This window comes from Pyricularia grisea (assembly GCF_004355905.1).
Source record: "Pyricularia grisea strain NI907 chromosome Unknown Pyricularia_grisea_NI907_Scaffold_1, whole genome shotgun sequence".
NCBI lineage: Eukaryota > Fungi > Ascomycota > Sordariomycetes > Magnaporthales > Pyriculariaceae > Pyricularia > Pyricularia grisea.
The window spans coordinates 3,636,317-3,663,292 of record NW_022156716.1 but is presented as its reverse complement, the minus strand read 5'-3'; the positions used below and the strand labels follow the sequence as shown (position 1 = coordinate 3,663,292).

Here is a 26,976-nt window from a genome sequence, read left to right as displayed (position 1 = left end):
TGCCACCGGGCTTCAACAGTCTTGGGTATGTAGGTCGCTCCTCGTCACTGCTGAGTGAAGTCGTTGAGGGACAAGCTGCACCTGGCAGACAGGATCGAAGGAGTTGCAAACGATCAAGACCAATTGCAGTTTTTTTTGCAACATTCGACATCCTGGAAAGCTTGGGCGACCAAGCAGCTGTCGCCACCTTGGCTCCCATGACTGTGGTGATACAGTTCCCCGGTTCGGCGAAGGGGAAAGCTGTATTTCGCCGCCACTTCTTAACATATGCTCAATACTATCGACGGCCAAAATCATTCCCACCTGACAATCTTCTATAATGAAATGGCGGAACTGGGCCAGTTAACGAAACCCGGTCCCTGTGTAACAAACGGGTCACTGCAGGCTTTGTGCTAGCCTCGCTGACCTTGGCTATTCTCCCTATTATAAAAGTCGTTCGTACCAGACAAAGGCATCTATAACTTACGACAGCAAAATCAGTTAAAAAAATCAGAGAAGATTTCACCCCCATAACAAAAAGAAACCCTCAACCAAAATCACCTCGAAAATGGGCCGAAGCGGATATAACTGAGTTTGCCGGAACATGGGCGATGATCCTCTCTCAATTAGGTACGAGTGTGGCAACAGAAAGCCAAGTTTGGAGAGTCGCTAATTTTTACCATTAACAGGAGTTTGGAAGCAAGGGCAACACTTCTGAAATGCAATATGCCAGAGTCCTGAGAATCTCCTTAGGGGTTGTGGGTGTACAAGTTTTGGCTTACAGTCTCTTTGTTCCTGGTCATCGCCGACTATGCTGCTGTTTTCGATGGGTTTGCCGTCTGTGCTGGGCCTATCTGGCAAGATTGGTCTTTGCCGAATGTTAAGTTGACTTTGTGGCAAGCTTGGGGAACTATTGTAGGGCGGGTCAATGGAGAGATCAGTAGGATAAAGCTGTGGTCATGAGCTGCATTGCGTGGTATATAGCGAGATTTTATGGGAATGGGCATTCGAGCCCATGGGAAGGTTGTGCTAAGCTACTTCGTATGATTTTCCTTAAACACTCTGGGTTAACGCAAGTCCAATTTTGAGCCACTGCCGCTATGTATCCGCCATACAATATTATTGGCCAGTACGCCAATACAGTTTACACTCGTTTGTAGCCATCGAGAAGGTATGGATCGTCTTCGGACAAGCGCCTACGAAGAGAACGCCGCAGGTCTAGTACCGAAGCTGCGAAAGACGTGGGGAATCTTCCGAGGGCAAGTGGTTCGAGAATAACAGCGTCCTCATGAGGGATTAAAAGTATGATAATGCGCAAGCAACGCCGATACATAGTCGTTGGACCTCTTTGTAGCCCACTATGGGACCCAGGAGTGTGTGAATAAAACTGACGGTGGCACTATTGCTGAGCTTTCTTCTTGTCGGTCTTGAAAGAGGTCGGCATGAGACCCTGACAGCGAATATCTGGCGTAACCTCTCTGGCTCGCTTTAATCGCGTGTGACGTCAACATAAAGAAATATGTAGACCTCAACAGCCGACCTACCGTCGCCACGTTCACGGGTGAAGGGGTTTGCATGCTCCTTGCAACAGTAGCCCTGAGCTGATAATCGCCAAACCTGCCTCTGAACAGACTTTTTCCTATTCGTTCACCGTCTCCTAATCTGGGTTCTAGCTCTTTTTTCAACTGGGGTCATCCAACAAAGGAAAGGCGTGTAGCCCTGTCGTTGGTTATGGTCGTTTCTATGATGAGATCATGGTTGTATGTGGGTAGTTGGTAATGCAGCAAGCAAGAAGAGTGCAAGAGAAGCGTGCGGGATGGTGCCGTGGCGACTGCTAGCGGATTCACACGTCTGTGATGTGATATTCAAGCTGCACCTCTGGATGAGGGCTTTGGCCTATTAGCACACGTTTACCTGCAGCCGGACGGAGGTGATAAATAAGATTTATTGGAAGACATTTCCCCTTATCTCCATTGACCCACTCCACTAGTGAGACAATCTTACTCGCGAGCGTGTAGTAAAAATTGATTGGAATATCGTCTCTCCAGCATGTCTCAGAGCTCATCGTGACGGACAGTCATCCTCTAGCCACACCAAAGCTTAGAACATGAGTCACAACACATTTGTGACACTACAGAATAGCCGACAGTTAGAATTTTGGTATCTGCTTGCGCTTGGCTGCGCAGTCCCTTTGCCAATCCCTGGAAAACTGGCTGGGGGCGACGGACTGAACCAAATGACTGTTCGCCCTCCTGGCCCTACAATATATCGTTTCTCCCCACAACCTTGTCACGTTAGGGATGAAGCGCTAGCGGTCATTGACTCCGGTCTGGAATTTGGATAAAAATAGTTGCAATACGTATATTCTTGGTATTGACAGCTTGGATTATTGAGACCTGCCGCAATTGTTGGCCGTTTTCTTGAGCGAGACGTGATCTATATAGAATGGAAATGGATTGGAAACCAGTGGGCATTGCCTCACCTTGAGTCACAATTGTAGGAAATGCTCAATTTCTTTCCAAAGCTCTGCCGTAATCAGAAGTCGGGAAACGATTACACAGCAACGTATTTTTGTGATACTCCTGGGTTCAAAACCAGTCTCTCGTTACACAAATGAACCTACAAAAAGCACGCTTCGGAGGGCATCCAGAACCGCTGAAACTAAGCCTGTCAAAGACAAAAATACTCCCTGCTGCCTAACCCATTACCAACCGCTCAGAAGCCCAAAGCCCATACTTTCAGCTCGAACCGTCAGATTGTAATTTCCTACAACGAATTTCGTCACTCTCATGTATCCTATTTAAATGACGCTGTAGGGTGTCTTTGCGCGTAAACTCTGTGTTGCAAAGTTTACATGTGTAAGTTTGCAAACCCGAAGAAAGTTGGCTGTGTTCTATTCGTACGTTTAGTTATCGTATAATCAAATTCAAGACAAGAAGCACTCTTACGTATTGACTGATGCCTCTTCAAACCATAATTAGTCGCGTATGTCTTTGAACAGGTAAAACAGGTGAACCTTCTAGTAACAACCTGCTCAAGAATCGGGCTTGAGGTCTGGGTAGCAGGTGTAAACGTTTGTTGTTGGCTAGGCGGATATTCAAGGTTTTCAAAATGAGCTGTGACCCCGGATTGTGGGTCGAGAATCATCGAGTTCTCCAAAGGTAGTGAATTATATGCCACGCCGGCTTGGATTTGCAGCCCGTCGTGCTGACCATGGCCTGTATTTTATTCCATGCGAAAGTGCACACAGTTAGTAGTTTTGTGCGGGATAGGTGCAACATAGCAACTCACCGATGGTTTGTGCTTCAAGTGCCGTCGAATTTGTTTGGAAAACATATTCTAAGCTCGGATGTGTTTGAGCAGGCCAAGTGCTGTGGGAATAGTTGATCTGCTCCAATAGCGGAGTTTCATCTTCTCCCTGCCACAGATGGCTATTGTGCTGGGGCTCAGGACTTCTTGTAAAAAAGAATTCTTCCATCATAACTCCTCTGCTGGCAGCTCAGCTTAGGGAATATTCCGCCGAGGCCTGGATTTGACCGCGATGCTTCCTGCTTCTCAGCTTGGGTGAATGTATTTCAACTGAGAAACTGGATCAGAATCGGTCAAGATTGGTAATTTATGTTGCTCTATACTGGGTAGCGCCACCGCAGGGTCACACGACACTTGCAACTACGTACAACGCGTTCGCGAAGACGCATCTTCCAACCATCATCACAATTCCTTCCACACGAAAACACTTGTATGTTGTTGTTGTGGGATGTCAATCAGCACGCGTCACAGATAAGCGATTGGATCACAGGTCTTGAACAAGGCTTATACGACCTGATAACAGGTTTGACCGTTACTACGGTCTGTGTCCAGTCAAGTCTAATCCACCATAGGAGAAACTGTGCAACCCACAAAGCGCAGGGTGTTTTAATAGCTGCAGCCACTGACTCCGCACCCTTCTCGCATTGCTCAGCCGGCTTGCATGCAATCTCTCTCCTAGGATGAAGTTTAATGGGGCTGGGATCAGCAAACAACGCATACTTCCATCTACAAAGGGTTTCATTTCACATTATGACTGACGCCCAGGAAAAAGGGCCTGCCAAATGCACCTTCGGATATAAATTACCACTATCGAAAAGATCCACTCTTGACAAATCACTCCTCCGGGACGCGTACTGAGTCGCTGGTCTACGTATCCTAAAACATATTAATAAACCAGCTGATTCGCGCCCTATGGTAGGTTGCCCTCATCTCGATGTTGGAGCAACGGTATGCATGGCCTAGAGCGCGTCGTCGCGAACTTGTCGTAAATCTTTCTCTATATTGCGTGACTTCACAGTAGCCTCATGCGTAAGATGGCGAAATAGTCGCCAGGGCATGGACTGCCTCGAGCACTGAGGCTGAGAATATGCTCACCTTACGCCTTCTACTTTCAGTCAAGGGCAGGCTTGGGTTTTTGGAGGCTTAGAAAAACGGCGGTAGAGTGCGTATTTTCAGTATTCTACAAATCCATATACATTCGGTAAAGCTGCGAGCCCTCTGTTGAGGCCGTTACAATGAGCATGAAAATCCTGTTGCCCGTTCACGAGATCTTGATTTTGATTCCAGCTGCTTTCGCTCTAGCCCACTTTGAAAGAGTTCAAAATTCCATACAATTTTGACCAAATTTTTCAATAACTGGGCAAAGGACCCAGGTGTATCACACAGAAAAGTTGCTGCTGCCTCGAAACCAGGCTCTCTCATCTTTCTCAGGAAACTTAATGATGACAGGATTTTAGTTTGTTTCCTCGCCTGACAATCCTCCATCTGTGCTTTCCGGCCCTGAGCTGGTGCTCACGAGCTCCGCCTCTGGGAGGACGTCCTCGTCGTCCAGGAACGTGGCTTTAGTGATAGAAGAGTGTATGTTAACGGTTGACACATACTTGGCCGTCGGACGAAACCTTTTTGTGTTAACGTCGTACGTGATCCAACGACCCTCCTCGCCGTCTCCCGATGTTCGGATCTGTGCGATCTGGTACGCGATCCACAGACACCTCTCACGACGTTGTTCTCCCATCAATGGACTCTCAAACGTCTTCTCGGCTTCCTCCATGCTTTCATTGACGCTGAAATGATCGGCCGGAAAGGCCATCTCAGCCCAAACAAGCCCGCGCATTGCCCAATCCTCGGGAAGCGGCCTCCTCTCGCCTGTACGGGGGAACTCGCTCGTCTCGTATTTGTTGGGAGACTCAAAACCCGCTGCAAAAGAGTTTAAGCATAAACTGAGTAGATGCCAAGAGAAAGAAGCCTCGAGATGCGAAATTGCTGGTGGTTGAGCCTCGGCCCCGCCTGGGCCCTTCAGGATGGCCATCTGATGCAAGAACATGAGCCTAACGTTGAGGTAAGAAAGTATGTTCGGATCCCCCAGCCGTGAAAGAACAATTGTATCTGTGCTTTCCACAAACCGGAGAACTTCTTTAAAAAGTTTGGAGAGGTCGACCACGTCATCTTTGGCCTCCGTGGTGGCGGCAACTGGAGCATTTTCATCACCAGTATTGGACGGTTTCTGCGTCTCTGAAGCTTCTTGCTCGGCCGAAGCTGGTTCGTCTCCGACTACAACTTTCCGCATAGGGATGTCTTTGTTCGAAGCGTCAAGTGCCATCATGAGAACGTTGGTAGGCAGGCCGAAGTCCAGCAGTGCACAAAGATTTGTCACGGCGATTTGATATCCTGCCTCAAGCCAGCGGCTTGCGCCCTTGGCCACAGCCAGGTCGAGGTTCGAAAGAAATTCATTGCGCGCATCTTCGAGATCTTCGGTGCCCTTGCCGGTGAAGAAAGTTCCGTGACACCTGACCAGCGCACGATCGACGGCGTGTAGCTTATGGTGTGTGCCAGCCATGATGGGTTCGAAGAGGGTGAGAATTGAGTCCCTGGCGCTGTTAAAGGGAATGGGCACACACAAGCTTTTGGCGTAGTAAAAAAGCTGTGTTACAACATTAGGTCTCGCCAAGATTGCTAGATGGTGATACAGGCGTCCAGTGGTGGGTGCCTTGTCACTAGCTCGCGAGTACCAGTCGCGAGAAACAGCTGTCCAGACCTCTCTGTCGCGAACGTCGTCGTCTTCAATGGCCATTCTAGACTCACGCAATACCAATTAGGCGGGCAATTTTTCAGAGGAGCAGAACACAAAAAGGGGTGTACTTACCTATATCTTGAAAGGTCTCCCAAACATTCTATCCAAGTATATTTAAAAGCTGGCACAGTTTCATACAAAAGTGCCATTATAGAGTACGAGGAGTAGATGAATGTGAGCATGTACTCAAGCGAATGTGGCAAACGGTGCCTCAACAGCTCCAAACTTCAAGTAGAACAAAGAATCAGTCTCGTCTGCCTCGCAAAACCATGACAGAATTATCAGGGAGTCTTACAAAGTATGAATGCCGTGTCGCCACATGCGCGCCGGCATTGTATATTTGGAGGCAAGGCGTCGCAGTGCTGGACTTGCCGAAGGGTGCTGAGAGGCGAGGAAGAAGTCGTGGTACTGATGTAGTAGCGTCCGGTGCAAGACAATAAGAGCTTGCCACTGGTCGGTATTTAGCTTTGGGGAAGCCGAGTCGTTATTCAGCGAGGAGTGTGCATTATCGACCTCTATGCATTTGTTCTCGACCATGACAAGACTAGATTGCAGCAGGATTAGCACGATATGAATACGCCAGCCTCACTTCAGATGATTATTTCGAGTGCAATTAACAGGCTTCTGTCGCACGCCAACCTTTCGGCAGGCAGGTGGGAAGCCGCCCGTATCTTGTGCTCTGGTCCACGCTGTGCCAAGACTTACTCAGCATATACGCCTTTTACCTCATCCACTAACTGCTTCTCACCTAAAGGACGTGTCTCTAGCTGTTTTACCAGCTTGTTGACCTTTTCGGCTTCGGCAGACGATTCGCAGACCGTCGAGACTGCAGTCGAACCTGTGGTTGGTTTTACCATTGTGTGAGAAGTATCTTTTCTCGATTGCAGATTTCTGAAGGTGGCAGCAATTCATAAGAATAAGGACAGCAATCGGACTATGCTGGTACAAAAAGGAGTTTGGGATACGAATCTCATTGACGAGGAATGAAGAAGCTCAACTGTTCAGGACATCTTAGTTTGCTGAAATCTGCTCTTTATATATGTCGCCTTTGGTTCGCCCAAACCTTGGTTAAAAAAAGGCAACCATTTGGATCCAGGAGCATTTACTCCCTGCTAATAGTAGAGAGAGAGCTTGGAGTGCTAGCAGGCCGACCAGCCATGTTTGCCCAATCCAATGACATCTCCAACTTTTGTACCTCATGTACCTCAGGCCCTTACAGAAAGCATCCCCTGTCCAAATCAACAAAAACAATTACTAGCAAATGAATTCACCGCTAACAGATCTAGTAGCTTCTGTTTGTATGCGACAGGAAACACTGTTGTTAATACAGGGACCTAGCCTGATGCCACCGATAATGCAGGCGCTCCTTACGTAAAAGCGGTTAAACTCTCTGAAGAGAAGTAGCACGGCCTACTTAGGGACAGAAGCTAAATACGGACAAGGATGCTGATCAATCGAAATCAGGTGCAGTGAAGATAATACACGACGCAGGTTTTGGGCGAAACGAGAATGGTTCCTAGAAGAGCAATCAAAATTTCCAGGCTCTGCCTTCCTTTGATGGCCAATATTCGGACATAAAATCTGGTTTGAAACAGTTAGTGAGCAGCCTCCAAAAGCGTACTCAGCACCGCACAGTTGCTTGATTGATGAAATCTTTCATGCTCTATTTTTCAAACTTACACGTTGGTTGGGCGCGATTTTGTTTACCTTGTTTGGGTGTGTAGCAAATGCGCTGAAGTTTGCCTGTAGGGGCCCATGCAACCTATCATCAAGGGGGTGAGCGTAGAGCACCCCCTGCATCGAAGTTAGCTGTCACCGTTGTTATCGGGCCAAAACTCCCCGGCTGATGTTGTAGCCTTGTCCGGCATTATGAATCCCTCAATACTGAAGGTGGGATCTTGAACCATGCTCTTTCCCTGAAACTTGCGGTTCCAAGTAGTGTGGTGATTTAAGCACAAGACTGGTGCTAAATGCTCATCATTAAACCGCATATTAACCAGCCCCCGGCAAACTTTGGCCACTCAGTCGAGAGGGTGTGGTCCCTGTGTAGATCGCTGGGTTTGGTCCCCCACAAGAGGTTTATGCTGCCGCTGCCTTAGTTCGCCAAACCGCATGTTGTTGTGAAGAAGGCATCCATAGGCACCCTAGCTTGAAGGCCAGATCACTCCAATTGGCAGGCCCGCACCAATCAACTTCAAAAGTAACAACAGGACGCGAGGTTTGTAACGTGTATTTGTGAGTCACCATCTTTTTCTTTTGGATCTGGAGGCCCTCGCATATCTTCAAACTTGTAGGCAGGTGTGATAATGATCAGCTTGTGCGGTTCATTTGACGCGTAATGATCACAACACGTTCGACTTCGCGTCCAGATGGCTTAAAACGTTTCCGAGAGAAATGACGACGAACACAGATGCAACTGTAGGGTATCTGTTTAACTTTTATTAACTATTCGTAGGTAATCTATGCCAAAAATGAAGGAAGCGACATGTCGGTTCTTTTTGCTGGACTACCTGCTGAGCTGTAATAGAGAAACCCAAGACTGCTGTTTATGTATTTTCAATAGTTTTAAAATACAAGGTTATATCTTATTCTCTCTTCAACTGCAATCACATTGCCGGCTGCTGGTATTAGATTTGTCCCGAAAGCTGATGCAGGCATCCTGCTCTATCACCACGTATTTGTCGTCAGTCTAGGGGCAGGATGACTGGCACCCCAACCTCCTGTCCTTGATACAACCTTCAAAAGAACCTTCGAGGACCCACCTTAGCGGGACAGTACACCCATTAAGCCGTCACGGTAATAAGATGATTTCTCGCGAGATCATAGGGTGGGTCTTGGAACGTTACACAAAAGGATTCCCTCGCCTCTTTGTCTTGATATTCCTTGCTCGGGTGGGTTTAAAATGGTCGTGGATGGGGTGTATGCGTTATATTCTTGATCGTTGGACCACCCCGGGAACAGTAAATGAAAGTCGACAGGCTGGAGTCGTAAATCTATAGACTGACCTTGACTACATGTCCGACGCGTTATCCCAATAATCGCGCCAACGCATGTCGCCCCTGGGCCGGCCAGCGCGCTCGTGTAATTCATCTGCAGAGGTGCTGAGGAGGGGAGTTTGTGATACAAAAAGACTGATTGGAAGAACCGCCAAGTCGCCTCCTCCATGTAGGCGTATCTTTACAAAGCTTACGCCGTTACATCACTCTATTCGAAGATTCATGAGGGAGGCAAGATGGTTCCCTTTATGATTGGCGATATCAGAGAAGGACACTGTCTAGAGTGCAGTGAACTATACAGGAACTTAGTTGAGCTTTTCTCTGCCTTATAAAGTGTGTTGGGTGGCTGCGCTGTTCTAGCTCTGTCTACACTGAATCAGAGGGCATACTATCGAGTACCGCAGCGCAGTATTTATCATTCGCTCATTCATCTCCGGCAGCTCATTGAGCAGACGCCGTTATCGCTCCATTATTTACCAAACTCTCTATTGTGTTGTTAAGCGGCATTCAAATCGAAAACACTCATCATGGACGGGTATCCCGAATCTGACGAATGCGCAATCGACAGTGATTCCGACTCGGAAAATGAAAGCCTGACTCAAAATCTGCCTTTTGAACGGATGTTTCAGAGAACAAACGTATCATCCAGCCGAACCTCAAAATCATTGCTTACCGTGGGGTTGGAAAATGAGACGCACCCAGCAAAGAGTCAAACGAAAAACCACCATTCCGGCTTGTATAAATGCTCAAGCTACGAACCTATGAAGAAAGTCGACATTGAAGGCAGTAAGAGCAAAGTGTTGAACAATCAACCTAAAGGCGCTCTTGTAGCAGAGACAGTACTGAAAAACAACTCTACTGAACTTCGTGAGGGCGTTCAAAAAGGAAAGTCAAACGAGAACTCCAAAAATTCATGGCCCGCAAGCACCACGTCACGGCGAGAAAACATGTCGGGTAATGGTCACCAAAATGTACGGTATCTTGAGCAAGACACGTTGGGGAAGAAAAGTGATGACTGGGATCAGTTCGACACCCACGATTATCACAGCGCTTGCTGGTAAATACTGGTTGCTGGTTATGTACATCGCTTCTCCCCACTCAACCCAGCAGTTTGAGCGCTCCAGCAAGCACAAGAGGTTTTAGTCAAGACAACAGGAGTCTTACTCTCGACCGCAAGCTCCTCTTCCTTCCCCAAAACAAGAGCACTGTCCGGCTACTCAAAAGAACGCCAAAAAGCATCAAATCTCAAAGACGCAACCAATTTGCAGACTTCAACCAGCCTCTCCAAGCGACAAACTTCTAGGTTTGCTTTAGTATATATACGAACTATAGCCATGTTATTTTCCCGTGCCGAGTCGTACTTGAACACGTAGGTTGCGAAGGGGCGGCAGGGTTGGGCTCTTCTGAGTTGGTTCTGCTCCTCCCATCGAGTTTGGTAGAGGCCGTTTGCCCGGCCCATGTCCCATTTATCACCTACCTCATCTTCAAAGGTTCTTCAGGGTGTTTTTGCAGTTGGCATCGAACCTGAGGTTCCAAAGGCGGACAGAGGCCATAATATCTCTGCATTGCCCAGCTCGTACTCGCGCCCTAGCAATCTGTCAACAAATCTGACACCGGCCTTGGTGCGGAGCTTGCTGTTGCCAGTATTTCTAAAGCCAAGCATGGGGCGCTCACAACGCTTGCGAATGCGGCGCAGCTTGTCGTTAAGGTGATTACCAGTCTCGATAAAACTATCAACCATCTCCTTGCTTTCCATGGTGCGGATACAGCTAGTTGCAGGAGGTTGCGAGGTTACCTTGCATGGGTGACCGGTTTTTCTTTTCTTTTTTTTCTTCTTTTTTTTGTTAGGCCAGCTTAATTGGGGCACATATTTCTCTGCTATCTTGGCCAGCCCTCAAGATTAATGATTGGATAACAGGCTTTGAACGAGTTCTACACCGCCTCGACGACAGTTGTCCGTCTCATTTAATAGGCCTTTGATCACCCTATGGTACAACTCACAAGCCGTGAAAAGGGATATCGTGATCAGCACATTCATTAAAGCTCAACATCGAAATAACAGGCTAGGGCGGGTTGCCGCCATGCCACTATAGGAGATTTTGGCCAGACTGAACAACGACCTACGAAATGCCTAGATTTTTCTGATTGTGCCAGGGATTAGATCGAACTTCTACATCTCGAATCGTTTCATTCGTTTGGTTCGTATATGCAGAATAATTTATACTCTAACAATGCCTTGCTTATGCCGACTGCTTTCACAGTCTTCACACAAACATGTACCCTCTATAAAACCGCTACCCCAGTTTGCAGTAAGCTCCTCTCCCACAGTTACATCCCTCGCCGAAACTACCATCATCCGGTACTTCCCAGATATCCTCATACCCTCAATCTTGACCGCGGGAGAACAGCATCGGTGGTTGATAAACCGAAAGATATTCCCTTTATCTCCGGTATACAGCTGTGCACTCACAGGCTGTCCATCCAGATCATCCCTAGCAAATACCAAACCCATGCCATTAGAGAAGAAACCCGGTTCAACAAAAGTCCCGACAAGCTCCCCAAAAACATGACGTCGCCCGTAATATTTGGTCACCTGGATGCCAAAACCTTTTTTGCCATAGTGGCTGACGTGAAGCCCTTCGCAGGTAGTGTATCTTTGAATGCATGTGCAGTTTGACTGTTCGCAGAGGATGCATTTACAATCCGGGGGCAGCCAATCCGGGGGTAGGGGCCAGTCCCAGAGCCAATCTTCGGGCTTTTGCCAATTGGGGGTTTCGCCCAAGTTTTCCTGGATATAGCCGACCTTAAGCAATTGGACTTGGCATTCCAGAGGCAGCTTTGGCAGCTCTGGCTTGGTAGGAACACATTCAAACATCGTCATTTGATATCCGCTGTCTTCTAAAATTGAATCCAGAAAGGTTTGTCCCAGTTGCTGAAATGTTTTTAAATGGGGGTGGGACCTCAGGCAACTTTGGAATTCTTCTTGAGTACACCCTCTTTCGAATTGACGCATCGAGATTTCACCATTGCCTTGAAATGGCAAAAAGACCACCAAACTTCCGAGGATCTTATGGAAATTCCGAGCGTTAGAGATGTGGGAACGGAAAGTCGAAAATTCGACCTTGGTGTTTGAGAGATTGTAAAAACTTTTCAGCGTATGCGGAGGCAGATTTTTCCTGCCGTCTTTTGTTTTAACCATCTCCCTGAAGGTTTGGATTCGGGCAACACAAGCGAGTAGCGCCGCCAGGACTGACTTGGAGTCAAAGTGGCTAGCGAGTTCATAGTAGGCGGCCACCCTCTTATGTGGATCCAGTCCACTAACAGCAAAGCTCCGTACATTATCACGGGCTCTCCAGGCAGTAACAAGTTCCTGAAACCGGTTGAGAGCATCGGAATTGAACAGAAAGTCGGCTAGGTCATCCGAAGTCGGCTCATCCTTTGGTTTCTTTGCTAACGGTTGTCCAGTCGCCTTTGCGGCAAACCTCTTAGATGTCCTCGTTGGCACGTTTTGCGGAGCACTGCTTGGGCTATGTTGTGCCTTTTGTATTTGCGTTTGATGTCGCAAAGACTTGCGCTCGCTTGCGCCTGGCAACAGTTCGACATTGCCAAGATTCTCATTCGCTGCAAAACTGAGCCCACATTCTTCGCAAACGCGTACGCGGCAATCAGGAAACAATTCTTCGTCATCCAACAGGATGTTAATAGCAACCGCAAAACAGGCTGTCTTGTTAACCGCAAGATGGTATTGTCCTGGCTGTGTCACGACCATATCGCCTGGCGCCGCCGTCAGCAAGCGAAATTTGATACCTTCATCACTAAGCTGATTCGGCCCGATCAGTAAGTTGTGATGGCGAATCCATTGATCACAGCGGGATGAGCCCCGTTTCTCCTTGATTAAACGTGCAACAAAATCTTCGAGCTTGTTGCTATGGTCCGGATCAATCAGCAACCAAATCTTCTCCCCGATCAAGGTTATGTTGGCCGAACGCCAGTTTGCATCTTCGCGGTGCAATGCAGTGCCTGAAAGAGCCGAGCCGAGTAACCAATACGGGAGCGTGACGCCGGCCACGTGGCCATCATTATTGATCCCCGGTTTGGCAGATTCTTTCCTCAGATCTACGAGTTTGGAAAGCTTGCCCGGATGCAAAAAGTTGTCAAACTTTTGTTGGCATGATGCAAGCGATGGGCCGACATAGTATGGAATATGCCCTTTGGGAGGCTCAGCGATTAGGTTTTCGATGAAAGTTTTGCCATCTACGTCCGGTATTGGCGCATGAAAGAAATCCGGAACCTGAAACCCGCAAGAAGATAAAACCAAAGAATTGTCCTTGTATTCTACGCCGACAAGGTCGTAGTCTTCTTGTGGCAGATCAATAATTTTTATGAAGTGTTCGGGGTCGATTTGTTCGAAATCCTTGATGTGCACCGCGCCAGAGAAGTTGGAGCCTAGTTTGGTAGCTATGCTGGAAGCAAGTCTTTCCCCCAAGTCGGCAGTGACAAACGCCTGTTGGCCATTCGGGTCTTGATTCCACAGAAACTCAGGCTGCATGGCCGCAGTAGGAATCACAGAAGTCGCTGTTTGCGTTCGAGTATCGTTGCTAGGCCGATTGGCCGGATTACAAGGGCTTTGTGGGGGGCTATTGAGTGGAGTGCTCGTAGACGAGTGGGCCTCGGGGCTGCTGAATGCAGCGTCGGGCATATCAGCGTCGACTGGATCGGCTACATTCTGCGGAGGAGTGCTGCCAGTGGTGTCGCTACTATGTTCCGACTCGCCTCTAGATGCAGATAGCACAGGTGCTGAAGCAGGCCCCAAGGCAGGTTCCATATCTGTTTGGTCTTCATCGCGCCTATACCCGACAGGCGATGACTTCGCTGAGGATAAGGGACCTGGTGCAGGATTTACAATCGATCAATTAGCGACTTCTTCGGGGTAGTCGAGCTGTTGGACTTACTGGCTTTGATCCCCCTTTTCACTTCTTCCATCTCACGTTTAAGCCGTTCATTTTCGGTCCTGAGTTTCTCGAGCATGGCCTGCTGTTCCACCAGCTGTATTTCGATAGACTGTCCTCGCTTGCTTTTGCTAAAGCTGGGTTCCTCGAGCTCGATTTTTAGCGTCTTAATCTCCATTCTGTGTCTCGCCTCCAGTCGCTCGATCTCTTTCGCGTGGTCGCAGACCTTTCTCAGGATCCATAGCTGAATACTCTTGGGAGCACGGACGACGTAATCCCTCGCACCTTCGGGCGCGTTTGCGAAGTAGTCGGATTCAGGTTCCATTGCGTCTACTTTGGATAAATCGAGCCGCGATGTCGAAAGGTGACTGGCGCGACGTGATCAGCCACCTGGTTCGACACGCAACGCGACGCGGACAAGGCGGGGTTAGCGTTGCTCGTAAATGGCCATTGGACCGTGCACGATGAGTGTTTTGCTGTTGCACCTGTAACAAACGTCCGGGGTTACAAACGATTGCTGACCACAAAATTTTACAGCCTAATAAGCATCCATACTTAAGAAGGCAGATTGCGCCAGGACAGAAGGTGTGTACTCTGAGTTTTGTTGGACCTTTCTCCTGAACTGAGATAGTTTCTCATAGGGGCGCCACTGGGTTTAACAATAGAGTTACAGCGAGGCTCGCTTCGGAATAACTGACGCACACTAACGTACAACGGGCAGCCTGAATTATAAGGTAGGAGAGCCATGTATTAGGTTGAGTAGCGTGATCTAGCCAAAAGAGCGTGGAAGCTTTTTTATCCTGCTCCTATCGCTGACTCAGCGCTTGCTTTCATGCGATGACAAGATTTATCTGATTATCTAATGCGACACAAACAACCAAGCTAAATTACAATAAAACGATGGGTGTGCTTTCCAATGTATATAACTGGGACAACATTGGAAATCTGATAAAACACAAAAAAAGCTCAAGGAGTAACCTTTTGTAGGCCCGCTAGCTTTGAGACGCCTTTTGTTGGACTCGATGAAAAAAAATTAAGAGCATCCGGGTCAGCAATAAGTGTCTGCCGTGAAGCTTGTGAGTGACCCAAGAGCCTTTTTGAAATAGTGACTGGTTTTGCTCCTCGCACACAACCTATCTAGCACACGTGAGTATATGACCTACTTGTTCCAATGTTTGCGTTATCTTGGACATGAAATCCCAATCTCCTTCCAAAGAGCAAACGGATGTTTTGCTAACTGATAAAGGGATGCGGAAACGGAACGCGCAACACGTCCGCCGGGAAATTGTAACGCTGCAACCCCAAAGGAGGCGACACACAAAGCAACGCCCCCGTTCGCGTTGCGAAATTTCGCCATGGCTTTGAGCAGAAACCTTTTGCCGCTGCCACTATGGCCTAAAAAAATTAGCTTTTTTATTGAACTTTTATTTAATATTTATCTTCTCTTACGGTTCGTGCGATTAGGTTTAGTCAGCTTTGCTGCATCCGCAACAAAGCTGACTAAGTCTAAGCAAGGTATTTACAAGCAGTTCTGAATGTAAGCTTGACCGCTGCGAATATTACAAAAGACTAAAGCACAGTCGATTTCAAAAATGACAACGCAACTATGGGCAAAAAGTCGGACATTTTCTACCATGGGCCCTCTTTCGCTGCGCTCCATCAAAATGAATTGCGGATTAGTCGTTTGACTGAACGGTCGGTTGTTCAGGGGTGTGGGTCCAAGAACAGCATGAAGGTACAATCTTATGTTTGAAAATATCATTCAAGCAAGCATTAGAGAGCGAAAAGGTGCAGCAGGGCTGACATCAGCCTTGGCGGAACTGCAATTAGAAATATACGACTGAAATCGTAAGATTAGAGGTAGGTGCATCTCATGGTGAAATCGGCGTCAACTGGTTTAATCGCTTTGGTTGGCATTCGTTATGCCTCCCCTGTAGCTAACTGTCAGATGCATGCCAAGCTAGGAACGGAACTGGCCATAGATATCGATCATGCCTCCAGTTCTTCGGTCATACCGCCGATCTGCTAACAGCCCGAGGACCCCTGATGGTCGTGGTAGCAGAGGGTGCTCTCGTATAAGGATTCGTCTCCCCCGGCGTTATCTTCAGTTCCCTTCCAGCTCCCAGATTCTGTGTAAGCATAACTGCTTATACCAGGGCCTTTTGGGCTCAGATACTGTGGGTCGCTGCCGAAGGTATAGGTTTCCATGGTCGAACCGCTCCATTGGTGTGCATCTGCGCTCGCGCCAACTCGACCACCGCCTCTCGTGTCATCATACCCGCGAACAAATATGGAGGATATGTTAAGGCCATCCCAAGGCAGGCTTAAAGGGGCAACGTCGCTTCCCATCAGCCCCATGTTATCCGCTTCAGGGACTTGATAACTGCTCCCAGCATCCTCGACATTGCGCGAGTCACGGTTGATATTCTGCTTTTTAAGTTTTTCCCCTATTATTACGGTCAGTTATATGGTCGAAATGCTAATGTCTCGGATGGTCAGGACGTGTATACGTACGAAACCTTCGCTGTGCAAGGCGGTTCTGCTCGCGCCTTCTCTCTTTTGGATCCGTTCGAGGCGAGTCGTCTGAATCCTGCTTCGACTTGCTCGAGGAGCCGTTTTTTCTCGCGCCTTGTGACCATGATGGTAAAATGTTTGAGTAGGTGTGCATATTTGGATCAGAAGACTCTAAGCCGAAAGCTTCCTGGCTATTTAGCGGGTCTTGCCCGCCTGAGGGTGTCTTTGCCGTCGATGGTTGATGAGATGACATCATTACCATGTACCTCAAGTTTGTGTTGGGTATGACTTGGTACTGGTAAATCGATGTAGGATATGTGGAGAGACATTGCTGTGGCTCCTCCTGGACAGCTGCCGCTGGCTTATATGTAATAAAGGGAAGGGTAAGTTGGCTTTATCAACCCCATAGGGTTGAGATTTCTTGACGCCAAGGGGCCGGTCACATATTATGATATAAGGCAGGAGGCAGAGTGAAGGGGGCTTTGGTTTGGCACAAAAACACAACCAGTGCTGGTTGGCTGCTGAGTCTAGGATACAGTCGTCGACGCATGATTGATCCCAGTAGTTATTCTCTTGTTCAACGCGTCTTCCTCAGGATAACGTCTTTCTTCGCGACCGTTCCCTCTTCGATCTTCGAATGGAGTGATGTAACGGCGTAAGCTTGTCAATATAAGCCATGGAAGCAACTTAGGGAGGCGACCTGGCGGTTCTTCCAATCAGTGTATTTTTTCACCCCCACCCCTCCCTCTTTCAGCACCCCTGTAGAAGAGCTATACGAGTGCTCTGGCTGTCCCCCGGCCGGGGTCGAAGAGCGGTAGCGCGATTATTGGAATAACGCGCCTGGACGTGTCGCTAAGGTCAGTCTAGAGATTTATAACTCCAGCCTGTCGGCATTCATGTACCGTTCCCGTGGTTCAAGGATAGAGAATTGAACCCATACACCCATCCATAGTTCGCGTAAGCACCCTGCATGTCACACGTCACCTTAAACTACCTTTCTGTACGTTGGCAACAAACTCAAATGTAGTATGTGAGGGCTTGACGTGCCTAACCGTGGATACTGTTGTCACTGCCCAGGAGGCTGCCACCGCCGCAAACCAAGCAACCTGCACGCCCCGGACGAGCCATTGGATACTGTACCCGAAGACATCATTGGCCATGTACCAGCCTACCGCGGCGCGCTTTATGGCCGTGTTGTGCAGGCTGTGGAAAAATTGGATGTTGACGCCAGAATTGTATAGTTTCCACAACGGAAAATGGAGCTCCTGCCCCCATCAGTCCAAGTGAAAACAGGCATGAGTGTAGCAAAGCTAGGCAGTACATGAAATTTGCTGGCTACGGTTCTCTTAACATGCCTCGGAGCTTTCCTTGTGACATCCAGTTCCTGGTTAGTGGACTTTCCGTTGGCAGATGAAACCTTTAAGCTCTGGTTTGTTACATCATCAGTGCTACTCATGTTGAAGTTTTTGTCGCTAAAGGCTGTTCGGCACGAGTCTATTGTTACAACATCGATGAGCAGCTAGGCCGTCTTGTGGACAACGGAAACTTTAGAAGCAAGATTTATATCGCCTACCTACATGCTCTGACATCCTCTTGTCTCCCGGACAAGCTGACTGGATACACAGGCACCGAACAGGCGCTCATGATTTTGGGCTCAGCAACAACACGCTCTATTTTCAATCTAACCGAGGCTGACGGAAATCTGCTGCTGCGCATAGCATCGCTCACGCCAGTGCGAGACTTTTACTCAAAACACTTTGAGGAGATGCAACAGGTTCAATGGGACAAAAGGCTGGGCTTCCTTTCTCAGCACATTCTTTTTCATGCCAGAGTGAGGGTTTTACTTGAGCAGGCGAACCGCCAGCTCGACATTAGCCATTTTCTCCTTTGCTGACTACACGCCGTGTACTCTACTAATCAGAGGCATGATAATATCCTTTATCCCCAATTTGCTCATAAAAAGGCTCCCAGTAGTAGTCGAAACATTACCGGCAGAAATATCGTCTGTCGTGGACATGTTGAGGTTTATCGGTTTCGAAATTCGACGTTTAAAGTTTCGATATTAGCACGAGTAACCCGATGGTAAAAACGAAAAAAGCAGGATACTGTTTATTTTATAGTTAGGGGAGAGGGAGGGGACCTAAACTCGAGGGTTAAGCGATATGGATTATACGCGTCTTTTTTTTGCGGAGCTGCATTTTTATCATTAATAAAGGCATGAAAAATATTTTATACGCCCTACCACTAAATCTTAAACCATATTACAATAAAAATAAACCTTTTGTTTAATCTAGTCAGAGATTTGGTTAAAGCCAAGGTCTGCCAACGTAGCAGTCACGTTATACAGGTTCTTTTTTCGTTCATTTTTCAAAAATAATTGGACACAGTTCGCCGTATTCGTCTGTAAAGTTTGCTAGGATGCGCGATATTCCAAGTTACAGGTCAAAATATGAAATTGATTGGAAGACAGTAGAATTTTGGGGAATTCTAAAACATACAAATTAACACGCCGATCAGTCGCGTCCTACAGTGAGTTATTCTCGTCTTTGTGTGGAGGCAATGGCAAGGGTGGCGGGAGCGTCGTCGCGAACGCCAAACACAGCTTAGGAATGTGATGTAAAACCGCGACCAGCGGCAATTGGCTCCATTTGGACACGAACGCCAACCTGGTATATTATTACGCGTTAAAGGTCTCCTTTAAACATGTCCGCTCGGCGTTAGAAATAGCTTGGCAAACGCCGAAAGAGGGAAACACGTTTGCCGGCGGAAGTTTGCTCCCATAATTCTGCTGTAATATATTTTAGATTAATTTTTTTAATTTTTAACGTTATTTTAAAAACAATTTTGCCTTTTTTGTTATTTTTAACAAATGTATCGACCTTTCGAGCCCACAGCTACGTTTCGAACCATGGATTGTGCAACATTTGCCGTATACCACGACGACGACCATTTCGATGTTGGTAACCTTGCCGAGCAGGTAAGCCAAACCAATTTTCAGGTTAGTGGAGGTATTAACCTTTATAATCCACTTTATCCTTTATTGGTGGGATTTTTTGTTGCTGTTTGGGGTGGGCCTGAAAAACCGACTGCCCAAATGTATGAAAACGAAGATCTTCCCTCGCCATGGGGTGAACACCGCCTAAGCCCAACCAGCCAGAGTTAAAGCCATAAGCTCCAGCAAACAATTAATATAGTTTATGCGCAAACGCCCATCTCCTCGGAAGAAGAGAAAGTCGGATACCCCGGTCTCGGATATACATTTGGCGACAAAATCGACTGTGGTCAAAACGGGCTTAGGCCAAAAACACTCCACACCAAAACTCCAGCCAGCGAATTTTGGGTAAATAAAACCGAATCCGGATATGCCCCTCAATGCGGTGATCTTCACCCAGACCGTATTCTAGTAAACCGCCATATAAGTTATTGGGAGATGCAGTGCGTTTTAAGCCGGCGAGGATCTGGCAACATGGCTGCTGAACAAATTGAATATTATTAACACAAGGTCGACAATTGGTGGTATGGTACGTTGCCCATTAGCCAAGCTGTGAATGATGCCGTGGTTTAAACCAGTGGAAAAAAGCCATATAAAAGCGAATTTCCATTTGCTTTTCCACTGGTAAATTGGTTGGCGGGGATTGGATATTAGGCTTTGGAAATGTTTAAATAACTCCGCTGTAGAAAGAGGGTATTGGTTACCTTTAAGAATATAAAGTAAAGCGTCGGGAAATATTTGTATTTTTTATTACTTTTTATTTTGCTTGTGCCTGAGTTTTTTCCGAGATTTGTCAATGCAGAAAGATTTTGCTATCAATTACCGAATATAAATTACAGGAGGTTTCTCTAGTCCTGGATGTTAGGCCTTGCCATTAGGACAATTTTTGGATTATTACCCTATTACGATTTACAGAACAGTCCATGAATAACGGTCATGCTCTATCCGCCCCAGGAAAAATCCTGACTTGTATCACAACTTCGATGACCGTGGCGACGTGGCCGAGGACGAGATAGTGGTCATCACCAAAGCTAACGAAGTCAAACCGCCTGATCGTGTTTACACAGATCAAGCCAGAAAAACAAAAAGTGCAAAATAGTTGTAAGTAAGACACATTTTCTGGTAGTAAGACTAACGGGCTGCATGCGCTTTTTGCGCCATACAACCCTTATATACAAGCAAGCCCTAGTCCTGTTCATAGCATTGTAACGCCTGTTGGTACATTTCTTCCGCCTCTTTATCTTTCCCCTGGTCTAGATAAAGAAGGCAGATACTGTTAGCTGTATCAAGCGTTAACGGGTGGTTAGGACCCCATGCCTTTTTATAGCCCTGTAATGCCCTCTGGTACATGGTCTCCGACTCTCTATACTTTCCTTGCTCTGCGTAAAGGTTTCCAAAACTGCCAATTGTGTTGAGCGTTGACATGTGATCCGGGCCCCATGCCTTCTCATAACCTCGTAAAGCCTGTTGGTACATGGCCTCCGCCTCTTCATGCTTTCCCTGCTCTGCGTAAAGGTTTCCGAGATTGCCGATTGTATCAAGCGTTGAAGTGTGATCCGAGCCGCATGCCTTTTCGAAGCATTGTAATACCAGCTGATACATAAATTCTATCTCTTTATGCTTTCCCTGACTTGCGTAAAGGAGGCCAAGACCTTCTGGTATCCAGGCACTATTTTCTTCGCCATTTTGTTCCTCCAATAGCTGCCGACACCGATCAGCATGCAGCAAAAGTCGGCGTTGAACCAGCCAGTATTGCGGGATTTCACGTCCGGGCAAATGCAAGCTTGTGCATTCCATTGCCACCATCCGTTTTTCTTTATCATTCCCAGCCAGAACATGTATCATCCATGAATGTACACAAGCGTGTACGCTATATCCGTTCGATTCGTTTCCGTTCAAGGCCTCCTATCATTTATATTATTTACCAACTTTTCACCACTTGCACCACCATATACCCAGCCACCCAGTTATTGAGATCCTATTCAGTCATGGACAGGTTGGATTCAAAAATTTGAGAAGTGATTATGTACTCGTCTAGTCTGTCCTAGGGCGAAAAAGAGAGTCATGGGTTCCTAAGAAGTGAAGGAGATGTTTTTGCTTGTCGAGACGAGGGGACCCCACGGGTGAGGTGCCTGGTGCCTTATTTTAGACGCTTTCCACCCCTGTTAATCTGCGGAGTGCAGGGTTTTCATGCGTTTGTTTCCTTGGCGTGCGTTTGAGCATGCAAGAATTCCTGTTTGTCATGTTGCAATCAACTCTTCAGTCACCAACCAACAGAACCGAAGAAAGACCGGCTGGCGTAGTATTTAACGGACTGCAGTGATTCGCTCAGCCCTCTTTGATAGGGGTTAACTCAGTTTTCTGAGCGTCTCCCCTCCAAGCTGTACTCTGTAGCATATTAACCAGCCGTCCAGCTTGGCATCTTTCGATCAAAGACTTAAGACTGCCTATCAGGCAACCAAGCTTGGCATGAAGAAAACAGTAAGATTGCAACCAAATGGGAGCAAAGTTACAGAAGGTGGGTTTTGCGGGAAATCTTGTCTCGCAAGCATAATACTGGCCGATCGACATAGACTGTCAACCGCTATATTCTTCGCATTGCTCCAAATAACCTCCCTGTCTCAACTGATCGCGCCACCTCCGTCTTGATCTCCATAGCCAGCATGAGTCTAAAATAAGATAAACCACAGCGACCAAAACTGCCAACCCGAATACACAAATCGGTCAGAGAATCACAAAAACAGCAAATCCGTATGCATGAAGGTTTCGTTTTCTTGAAGCTGTTCGGTCGCGAGACTAACCTGCTTTGCCGTAAGTGCTAAAGCGATAAACACCGTAGTGGCGGCAAGACATGTAACATTGTTGCGGAATAGACCCTCGTAGTTATTTAACTTGCTGAAATAGGGGGCCATCGGCCGCAACATCACAAACCGATAAAGGAAATTAGGCGTCATCCAAACAGCCAACCTTCTGAGTTTGCTGGTAGTAAAAGGCCGCCCTGGCAAGAAACTTGTCGGTACTCCACCCCGCATACGTTGGGATGGGAAGATGGTTCAGCTGGTGTGATGGCTGCTGGTGGAGTCCGTCTTTGAAGTCTGTTTTGCGAGCTTCGAGGTAAAATAATCGAACGGAGTACTGGCCGCCTTGTTGTGGGGTATGTTTGCCGAAATATGACCGTACCGCTGTTACGCATTGAGGTAAACAAGTATAGCCGGCATAGTCAAACTATGTCGAGTTAGAAAAGTGTTCACCATGTTATTTTCAGGACTCTTACCTCTTTCTGAGAAATACTCAAATTAAAGTTCCGGGCTTGTTCAAGATCGGTCTTCAGCTTGTTTACCAGGGGTTACAGCTGCGACTGGCAAAGGATGATGGTGATGCCGTCATGGTTCCGGAATTTACCATTGATGGGCCAATCTTTTCCACTGCACTCACGGCTTTTGCATGCCGCAGGAGAAGTCGGCTGAAACCTCGGGCGATAAGGGCAAGATGAAGAGTGGCACAGGTCTTGGAGATGGGGATCAATGCCTTATATCAAGTTATTACTGCCTCGAAATCAAAGGAAAGAAAAACCAAGATCTAATTAATACAACAATACCCAAAATACACGCTCACTTCCTTTCATTTCTTGTGGTTGCCTTTCGTTTCAAAATCATTCTCATAACTGGCTTCCCGTCCCTAAATTTAGACATAATCGTCGACAAATCCTGAATTGATAAGTGATCGTTATCCCGGGTTCCGCCTATTCCATCGGTGCCAATTTTGATCGGCAACTCTTCGTTGTAGTACAAAGCAGCGGTTTCCGGGTAACTACCCGCGATATGAAACAACTTCCGGGGTTCTTCCAATTCTAGCTCTTCGATATGTTTTTCCAACGCGATTGTTATATTGGTGCCTTTGATATGAACTTCGTGCGACTCGTTGTCGTACGAATGCGGTCTCAATGAGTCAAAGATTTGCTCCTTGGCATATTGGACATCGCCACCCCAATCGTTTGTGGTAAGCATAAGGTATACTTGATCACTACTCCCTTCGTAAAGTTTAAAAATGTCGTGGCCTATCAGAACAGGGACAGGCGGCGAAATCGGTTCGTCGTACGTTATGTTCATTACGGCGTTGAGCCAGTCTTCATTTTTAAAAATCTGGCCCCAAGGGTCTTTTTTTTTCTGTTGCATGGCTATGCTCTTTGAGTGTAAAATTTGATAGTAAGTGCGTGCAGAGATTCGTTAGTATGAAACGGACAAAGCTTGATGTCTTGAATAGGAAGAACAAAAATGCATCGGAAGCTCGGATGGGAGTTTATATGTTGGACTTTTTGGCCTCTGATCAAGTACCTGTTTTCGGGTTGGGTTTGGGACTCGGCTGCGATCTAAAGGAGATTGAACTTGACGATGCGAACTTGAAGGAGCCCGAGTTTGAACAATTGCAACTGCGTTCCCATAACTCGTAGAAAGCGTCAATAGTTTATAAATAACAATTTTCTGGTACCAGTATCAAACAAGTTCTTGGGCCGTGCGCCTGAAGGTATCAGTACCAGATGCGTTAATGCACCCCGGTCCCAAACAGTGCACCAAAATCCAGGATACTGGTAGTATGACCCCGCTGGGTACTGGTATGTATCCTAATGCAAAGATCCAGGATACTGGTACCAGGGTGAGAATTGCCCCACCTGAGACTGGTAGCTCTTCAGACCCTGGCTACCAGTAGCATAACGGTACTAGTCAGCGCATCATCCTGCGAAACTAGTACCAAGGCAGTACTGCTAGCCAGTGAGGCGGCCTTTTGTTCCATACTAGTACTGTCACACGGAGTAGGTACTGGTAGCCAGGGGAGCCAGGGGAGCCACGGTACTGGTAGTTGGGAGCTAGTTGCGCTGGCAGGGCTGCCAGGACGGGCAAACTCATTGTTGTGATACTAGTTACATACACTGGGTTGTCCCGAATTTTGTTTGTTCCCGAATCCAGCCGGTACCAGTAGACAGTCAACTGGTATGTATCGATGTCAGTCAGAGACACCGCATTTTACGACAAAAAATATGCCTCCAGTACGTCCAAGTAATACTGAACGCCGGCTAATTAGAGACGACTGTCGCAAAAAATTGGCTGATCATATATGTGAGTCTAATTTAACCTATCAACATGTGCGAGGCTAACAATTTTCAGATGAGAGTCTCGGACATCAAGTCAAACCTGCTGAGGTCCGCCTTTTGCCACGAGGATCCGATTTTTACACATGGCGAGTCATTCCAGGCAACGAGGAAATATGTTCCAAGATATTTTTAAAGAGTTTGAGTGACCATTCCGTCAACGCATTGCGGCTACTTCGTGAGGAGGTCGGGAAATCGTTTGAAGCGACTAAAGCGTTAGAAAATCCAAATCTAGATGTTCAGGTAAGCAGTTCCGTGGGAATTTAAAGGGAGACGATAATAACATCGTTTGCAGAAGCCGAGCTTTCTCATCGCCAAATTTTAAGATGAAAATGCACACCTTTCTGACCAACTGCGAATGGTAGCGGGAGAACTTGCTGCAGAACGTGACCACCGAAGGGATTTGGAAGAAGAAAATCGAAATTTACGGAGCACGCAAAGTTTGTTAGAGAAGAAGCTTCAGGACCAAGTAGATATTGCAGAGAATTTTCGGAGGGTTTTAGCCAGATGTGTTACTGTATTACCCGTTCTCGAAAACATGAGGAAACAAATAGCGGAATCTCTGGGTGATGTTTGTCCAAATTAATTCATCATTAGTTTTGTCCGTCGTGCTGGTAGTCGCTGGTCAGAAGCAGCAAGTGCATTAAAGTTTCATGGACTTAGGCGCCACAGCAGCGACCTTTCTCTATGCAGTGCTATTTCCAGTGAAGTACAGTTATCGCTCATCGAACAAAACAAACTTGCGCCTCGATCTGGGCACGGCCTGCGACGAGAATCATGATATACAGCCCATACATTTGAGCGCGCAATTGCTACGGGATAAATTTACACAAACGACCCATTACCTGCCATCAATCGAGAGCTTGGAAACAAAGCCTGACAACTCATCGCAATAGCCTTCCCTATCCCTGTGATTAGTCTGGTTCCGTTTCAGACACGATCTTAGTGCAACTGCTTCGCATCTCCCTGAGGACACGATGGGCGTTATCTGGGAAACCCCATAATGTTTCCGGGGCCTACCTGCGATGCGATTGTTTTGCTCCTCTCGAGAGTCTGCCCACCGCAGCTGTTTGGTTCTAGTGGTTCGCGGCAAAACCACTGTTTTCGGGGTTATTGGTCGGATGTATGCTGTGCGCAGGTGTTAGTGATCCGATCCAAAATCACGCTGCTGCTTGATCCAGATTAAAGAACACTGACAGGGTGCCCGTTCTTGCGGACCACTCAATAGCGTTGGCTCGCGGTGTTTGTGTTTCTCGCCCCACCTGCGCGCTTCGAATCTCAAACGCTCCCATTCATGTACTCGCCTTCGCTGTGACGGGGAGCGAATACTAATCTGAACGTTCTTGTCAACGTAGATGACAGTACACCGTTGACGGTGGTGGCTTTCAGTGAATCTAGGCAAGATATGGTGCAATGGGGATTCGTACGGATCGAACTGGCCGGTATAGTGCGTCAGGCCCCTACTAGCCCTTTCACTATTTGCGCTGCTTCCAGTATAAGATGCCATCTCTGATAGTGGTTTAGTTTGCTGAGCAATGAATGGATAGATTGGGGCCAAGTCATCTTTGTACTTGTCGAAACATTGGTAGCCTGCGGGCTCTGATTGATCCCAGAACCAGGGACTCGGGTGTACTGGCTCAGTCCAACTTACTGGACACCACTCGCGGTTTTTTGAGGCCTGGAATGATTGCCTGACTTTCTACAATTTGTTCTCGGTAAGGCAAGTTCTTGTATCAGCATTCGGAGAAACCCTTTCAATTGTCACTATTATTGATGGAGTTACCAAAACCGATATTGTAATCCGCGCCCATCGCACCTGGTCATCCAGAAAAATCTATATGCGAAGCGATTAACCTTTGCCTTGCTCATTTCGGAGCCTGTCCAGCAGGTATGGCAACACAACTCCTGGGGCCAAATATTCTCGATGACCCACGCCAGTGGTCGAGAACCTCAATTGGGAGATGCAGAGGCGTTCCACAGGCTATAACAGCCTTCTCCATCGCTCCCAAAATCAATCTCAGAAACGTGCCTTGGGCAGCCGCACACTTCCATTGAAAATGGGGTTTTCGCAAGGGCAGACTTTGTCATGGGTGGACATAGGTTGTTGGCGAGAATGTCGGAGCAAGTTGTCCGGGACTCAAAATCCAGGATCCGGGATCAAAGATCACTCTGGTGATTCGGTGTGCTCCAAAGGCCTGGGCAACAAAGGTGACAGCTTTAGCAGCATGAATCAGGGTTCATCCTAGCCCAATCAAAGTAACATTGTCTCAAGAGCGGGGAAATCACCGCCGGTGTGCCGA

General features: G+C 47.4%; 9 protein-coding genes across 9 annotated transcripts; 1 reads left to right on the top strand and 8 right to left on the bottom strand.

Moving 5' to 3' along the window:
• Positions 1–2,485: 2,485 nt before the first annotated feature.
• On the bottom strand, positions 2,486–3,537 carry PgNI_01094 (uncharacterized protein). Its single transcript, XM_031121170.1, has 3 exons — positions 3,271–3,537; positions 2,928–3,197; positions 2,486–2,872 (listed from the first exon to the last, which is right to left on the bottom strand). Exons 1-3 carry the CDS (start codon positions 3,458–3,460, stop codon positions 2,718–2,720), a joined length of 615 nt encoding a protein of 204 aa, XP_030987496.1. The 5' UTR covers positions 3,461–3,537; the 3' UTR covers positions 2,486–2,717.
• A 6,865-nt stretch (positions 3,538–10,402) lies between these two features.
• Positions 10,403–10,831, bottom strand: PgNI_01093 (uncharacterized protein; the record flags this gene model as incomplete). Its single annotated transcript, XM_031121169.1, has 2 exons — positions 10,403–10,557; positions 10,600–10,831. Coding segments are annotated over 2 exons (387 nt in total), but the record flags the coding sequence as incomplete, so codon positions are not given.
• Positions 10,832–11,293: 462 nt separating this feature from the next.
• Positions 11,294–14,471, bottom strand: PgNI_01092 (uncharacterized protein; the record flags this gene model as incomplete). Its single annotated transcript, XM_031121168.1, has 2 exons — positions 14,028–14,471; positions 11,294–13,947 (listed from the first exon to the last, which is right to left on the bottom strand). The coding sequence occupies exons 1-2, from the start codon at positions 14,347–14,349 to the stop codon at positions 11,294–11,296; spliced, it is 2,976 nt and encodes a 991-aa protein (XP_030987498.1). The 5' UTR covers positions 14,350–14,471.
• A 1,578-nt stretch (positions 14,472–16,049) lies between these two features.
• On the bottom strand, positions 16,050–16,791 carry PgNI_01091 (uncharacterized protein; the record flags this gene model as incomplete). The annotated part of the gene is made up of 2 exons (XM_031121167.1): positions 16,050–16,471; positions 16,539–16,791. 2 exons carry the CDS (start codon positions 16,789–16,791, stop codon positions 16,050–16,052), a joined length of 675 nt encoding a protein of 224 aa, XP_030987499.1.
• Positions 16,792–20,715: 3,924 nt separating this feature from the next.
• Positions 20,716–21,132, bottom strand: PgNI_01090 (uncharacterized protein; the record flags this gene model as incomplete). The annotated part of the gene is made up of 1 exon (XM_031121166.1): positions 20,716–21,132. The coding sequence occupies one exon, from the start codon at positions 21,130–21,132 to the stop codon at positions 20,716–20,718; it is 417 nt and encodes a 138-aa protein (XP_030987500.1).
• Positions 21,133–22,473: 1,341 nt separating this feature from the next.
• Positions 22,474–22,917, bottom strand: PgNI_01089 (uncharacterized protein; the record flags this gene model as incomplete). Its single annotated transcript, XM_031121165.1, has 2 exons — positions 22,474–22,712; positions 22,881–22,917. The coding sequence occupies 2 exons, from the start codon at positions 22,915–22,917 to the stop codon at positions 22,474–22,476; spliced, it is 276 nt and encodes a 91-aa protein (XP_030986147.1).
• Positions 22,918–22,961: 44 nt separating this feature from the next.
• On the bottom strand, positions 22,962–23,686 carry PgNI_01088 (uncharacterized protein; the record flags this gene model as incomplete). Its single annotated transcript, XM_031121164.1, has 2 exons — positions 23,146–23,686; positions 22,962–23,037 (listed from the first exon to the last, which is right to left on the bottom strand). Exons 1-2 carry the CDS (start codon positions 23,637–23,639, stop codon positions 22,962–22,964), a joined length of 570 nt encoding a protein of 189 aa, XP_030986146.1. The 5' UTR covers positions 23,640–23,686.
• Positions 23,687–24,510: 824 nt separating this feature from the next.
• Positions 24,511–25,256, top strand: PgNI_01087 (uncharacterized protein). Its single transcript, XM_031121163.1, has 3 exons — positions 24,511–24,644; positions 24,693–24,919; positions 24,972–25,256. The coding sequence occupies exons 1-3, from the start codon at positions 24,521–24,523 to the stop codon at positions 24,999–25,001; spliced, it is 381 nt and encodes a 126-aa protein (XP_030986155.1). The 5' UTR covers positions 24,511–24,520; the 3' UTR covers positions 25,002–25,256.
• Positions 25,257–25,954: 698 nt separating this feature from the next.
• PgNI_01086 (uncharacterized protein) lies at positions 25,955–26,799 on the bottom strand (the record flags this gene model as incomplete). Its single annotated transcript, XM_031121162.1, has 3 exons — positions 26,531–26,799; positions 26,104–26,354; positions 25,955–25,985 (listed from the first exon to the last, which is right to left on the bottom strand). Exons 1-3 carry the CDS (start codon positions 26,543–26,545, stop codon positions 25,955–25,957), a joined length of 297 nt encoding a protein of 98 aa, XP_030986154.1. The 5' UTR covers positions 26,546–26,799.
• Positions 26,800–26,976: the final 177 nt, after the last annotated feature.

What these genes read in the sequence shown, in the direction of transcription:
- PgNI_01094 (XM_031121170.1), bottom strand. Translation starts at nt 3,460, where the DNA reads ATGATGGAAGAATTCTTTTTTACAAGAAGTCCTGAGCCCCAGCACAAT. An exon ending in ACTTGAAGCACAAACCATCG is followed by an intron (nt 3,198 to 3,270) that starts GTGAGTTGCTAT and finishes AATAAAATACAG; the next exon opens with GCCATGGTCAGCACGACGGG. An exon ending in GAAGAGGCATCAGTCAATAC is followed by an intron (nt 2,873 to 2,927) that starts GTAAGAGTGCTT and finishes ACGTACGAATAG; the next exon opens with AACACAGCCAACTTTCTTCG.
- PgNI_01087 (XM_031121163.1), top strand. Translation starts at nt 24,521, where the DNA reads ATGTATCGATGTCAGTCAGAGACACCGCATTTTACGACAAAAAATATG. An exon ending in AAAATTGGCTGATCATATAT is followed by an intron (nt 24,645 to 24,692) that starts GTGAGTCTAATT and finishes AACAATTTTCAG; the next exon opens with ATGAGAGTCTCGGACATCAA. An exon ending in ATCCAAATCTAGATGTTCAG is followed by an intron (nt 24,920 to 24,971) that starts GTAAGCAGTTCC and finishes CATCGTTTGCAG; the next exon opens with AAGCCGAGCTTTCTCATCGC.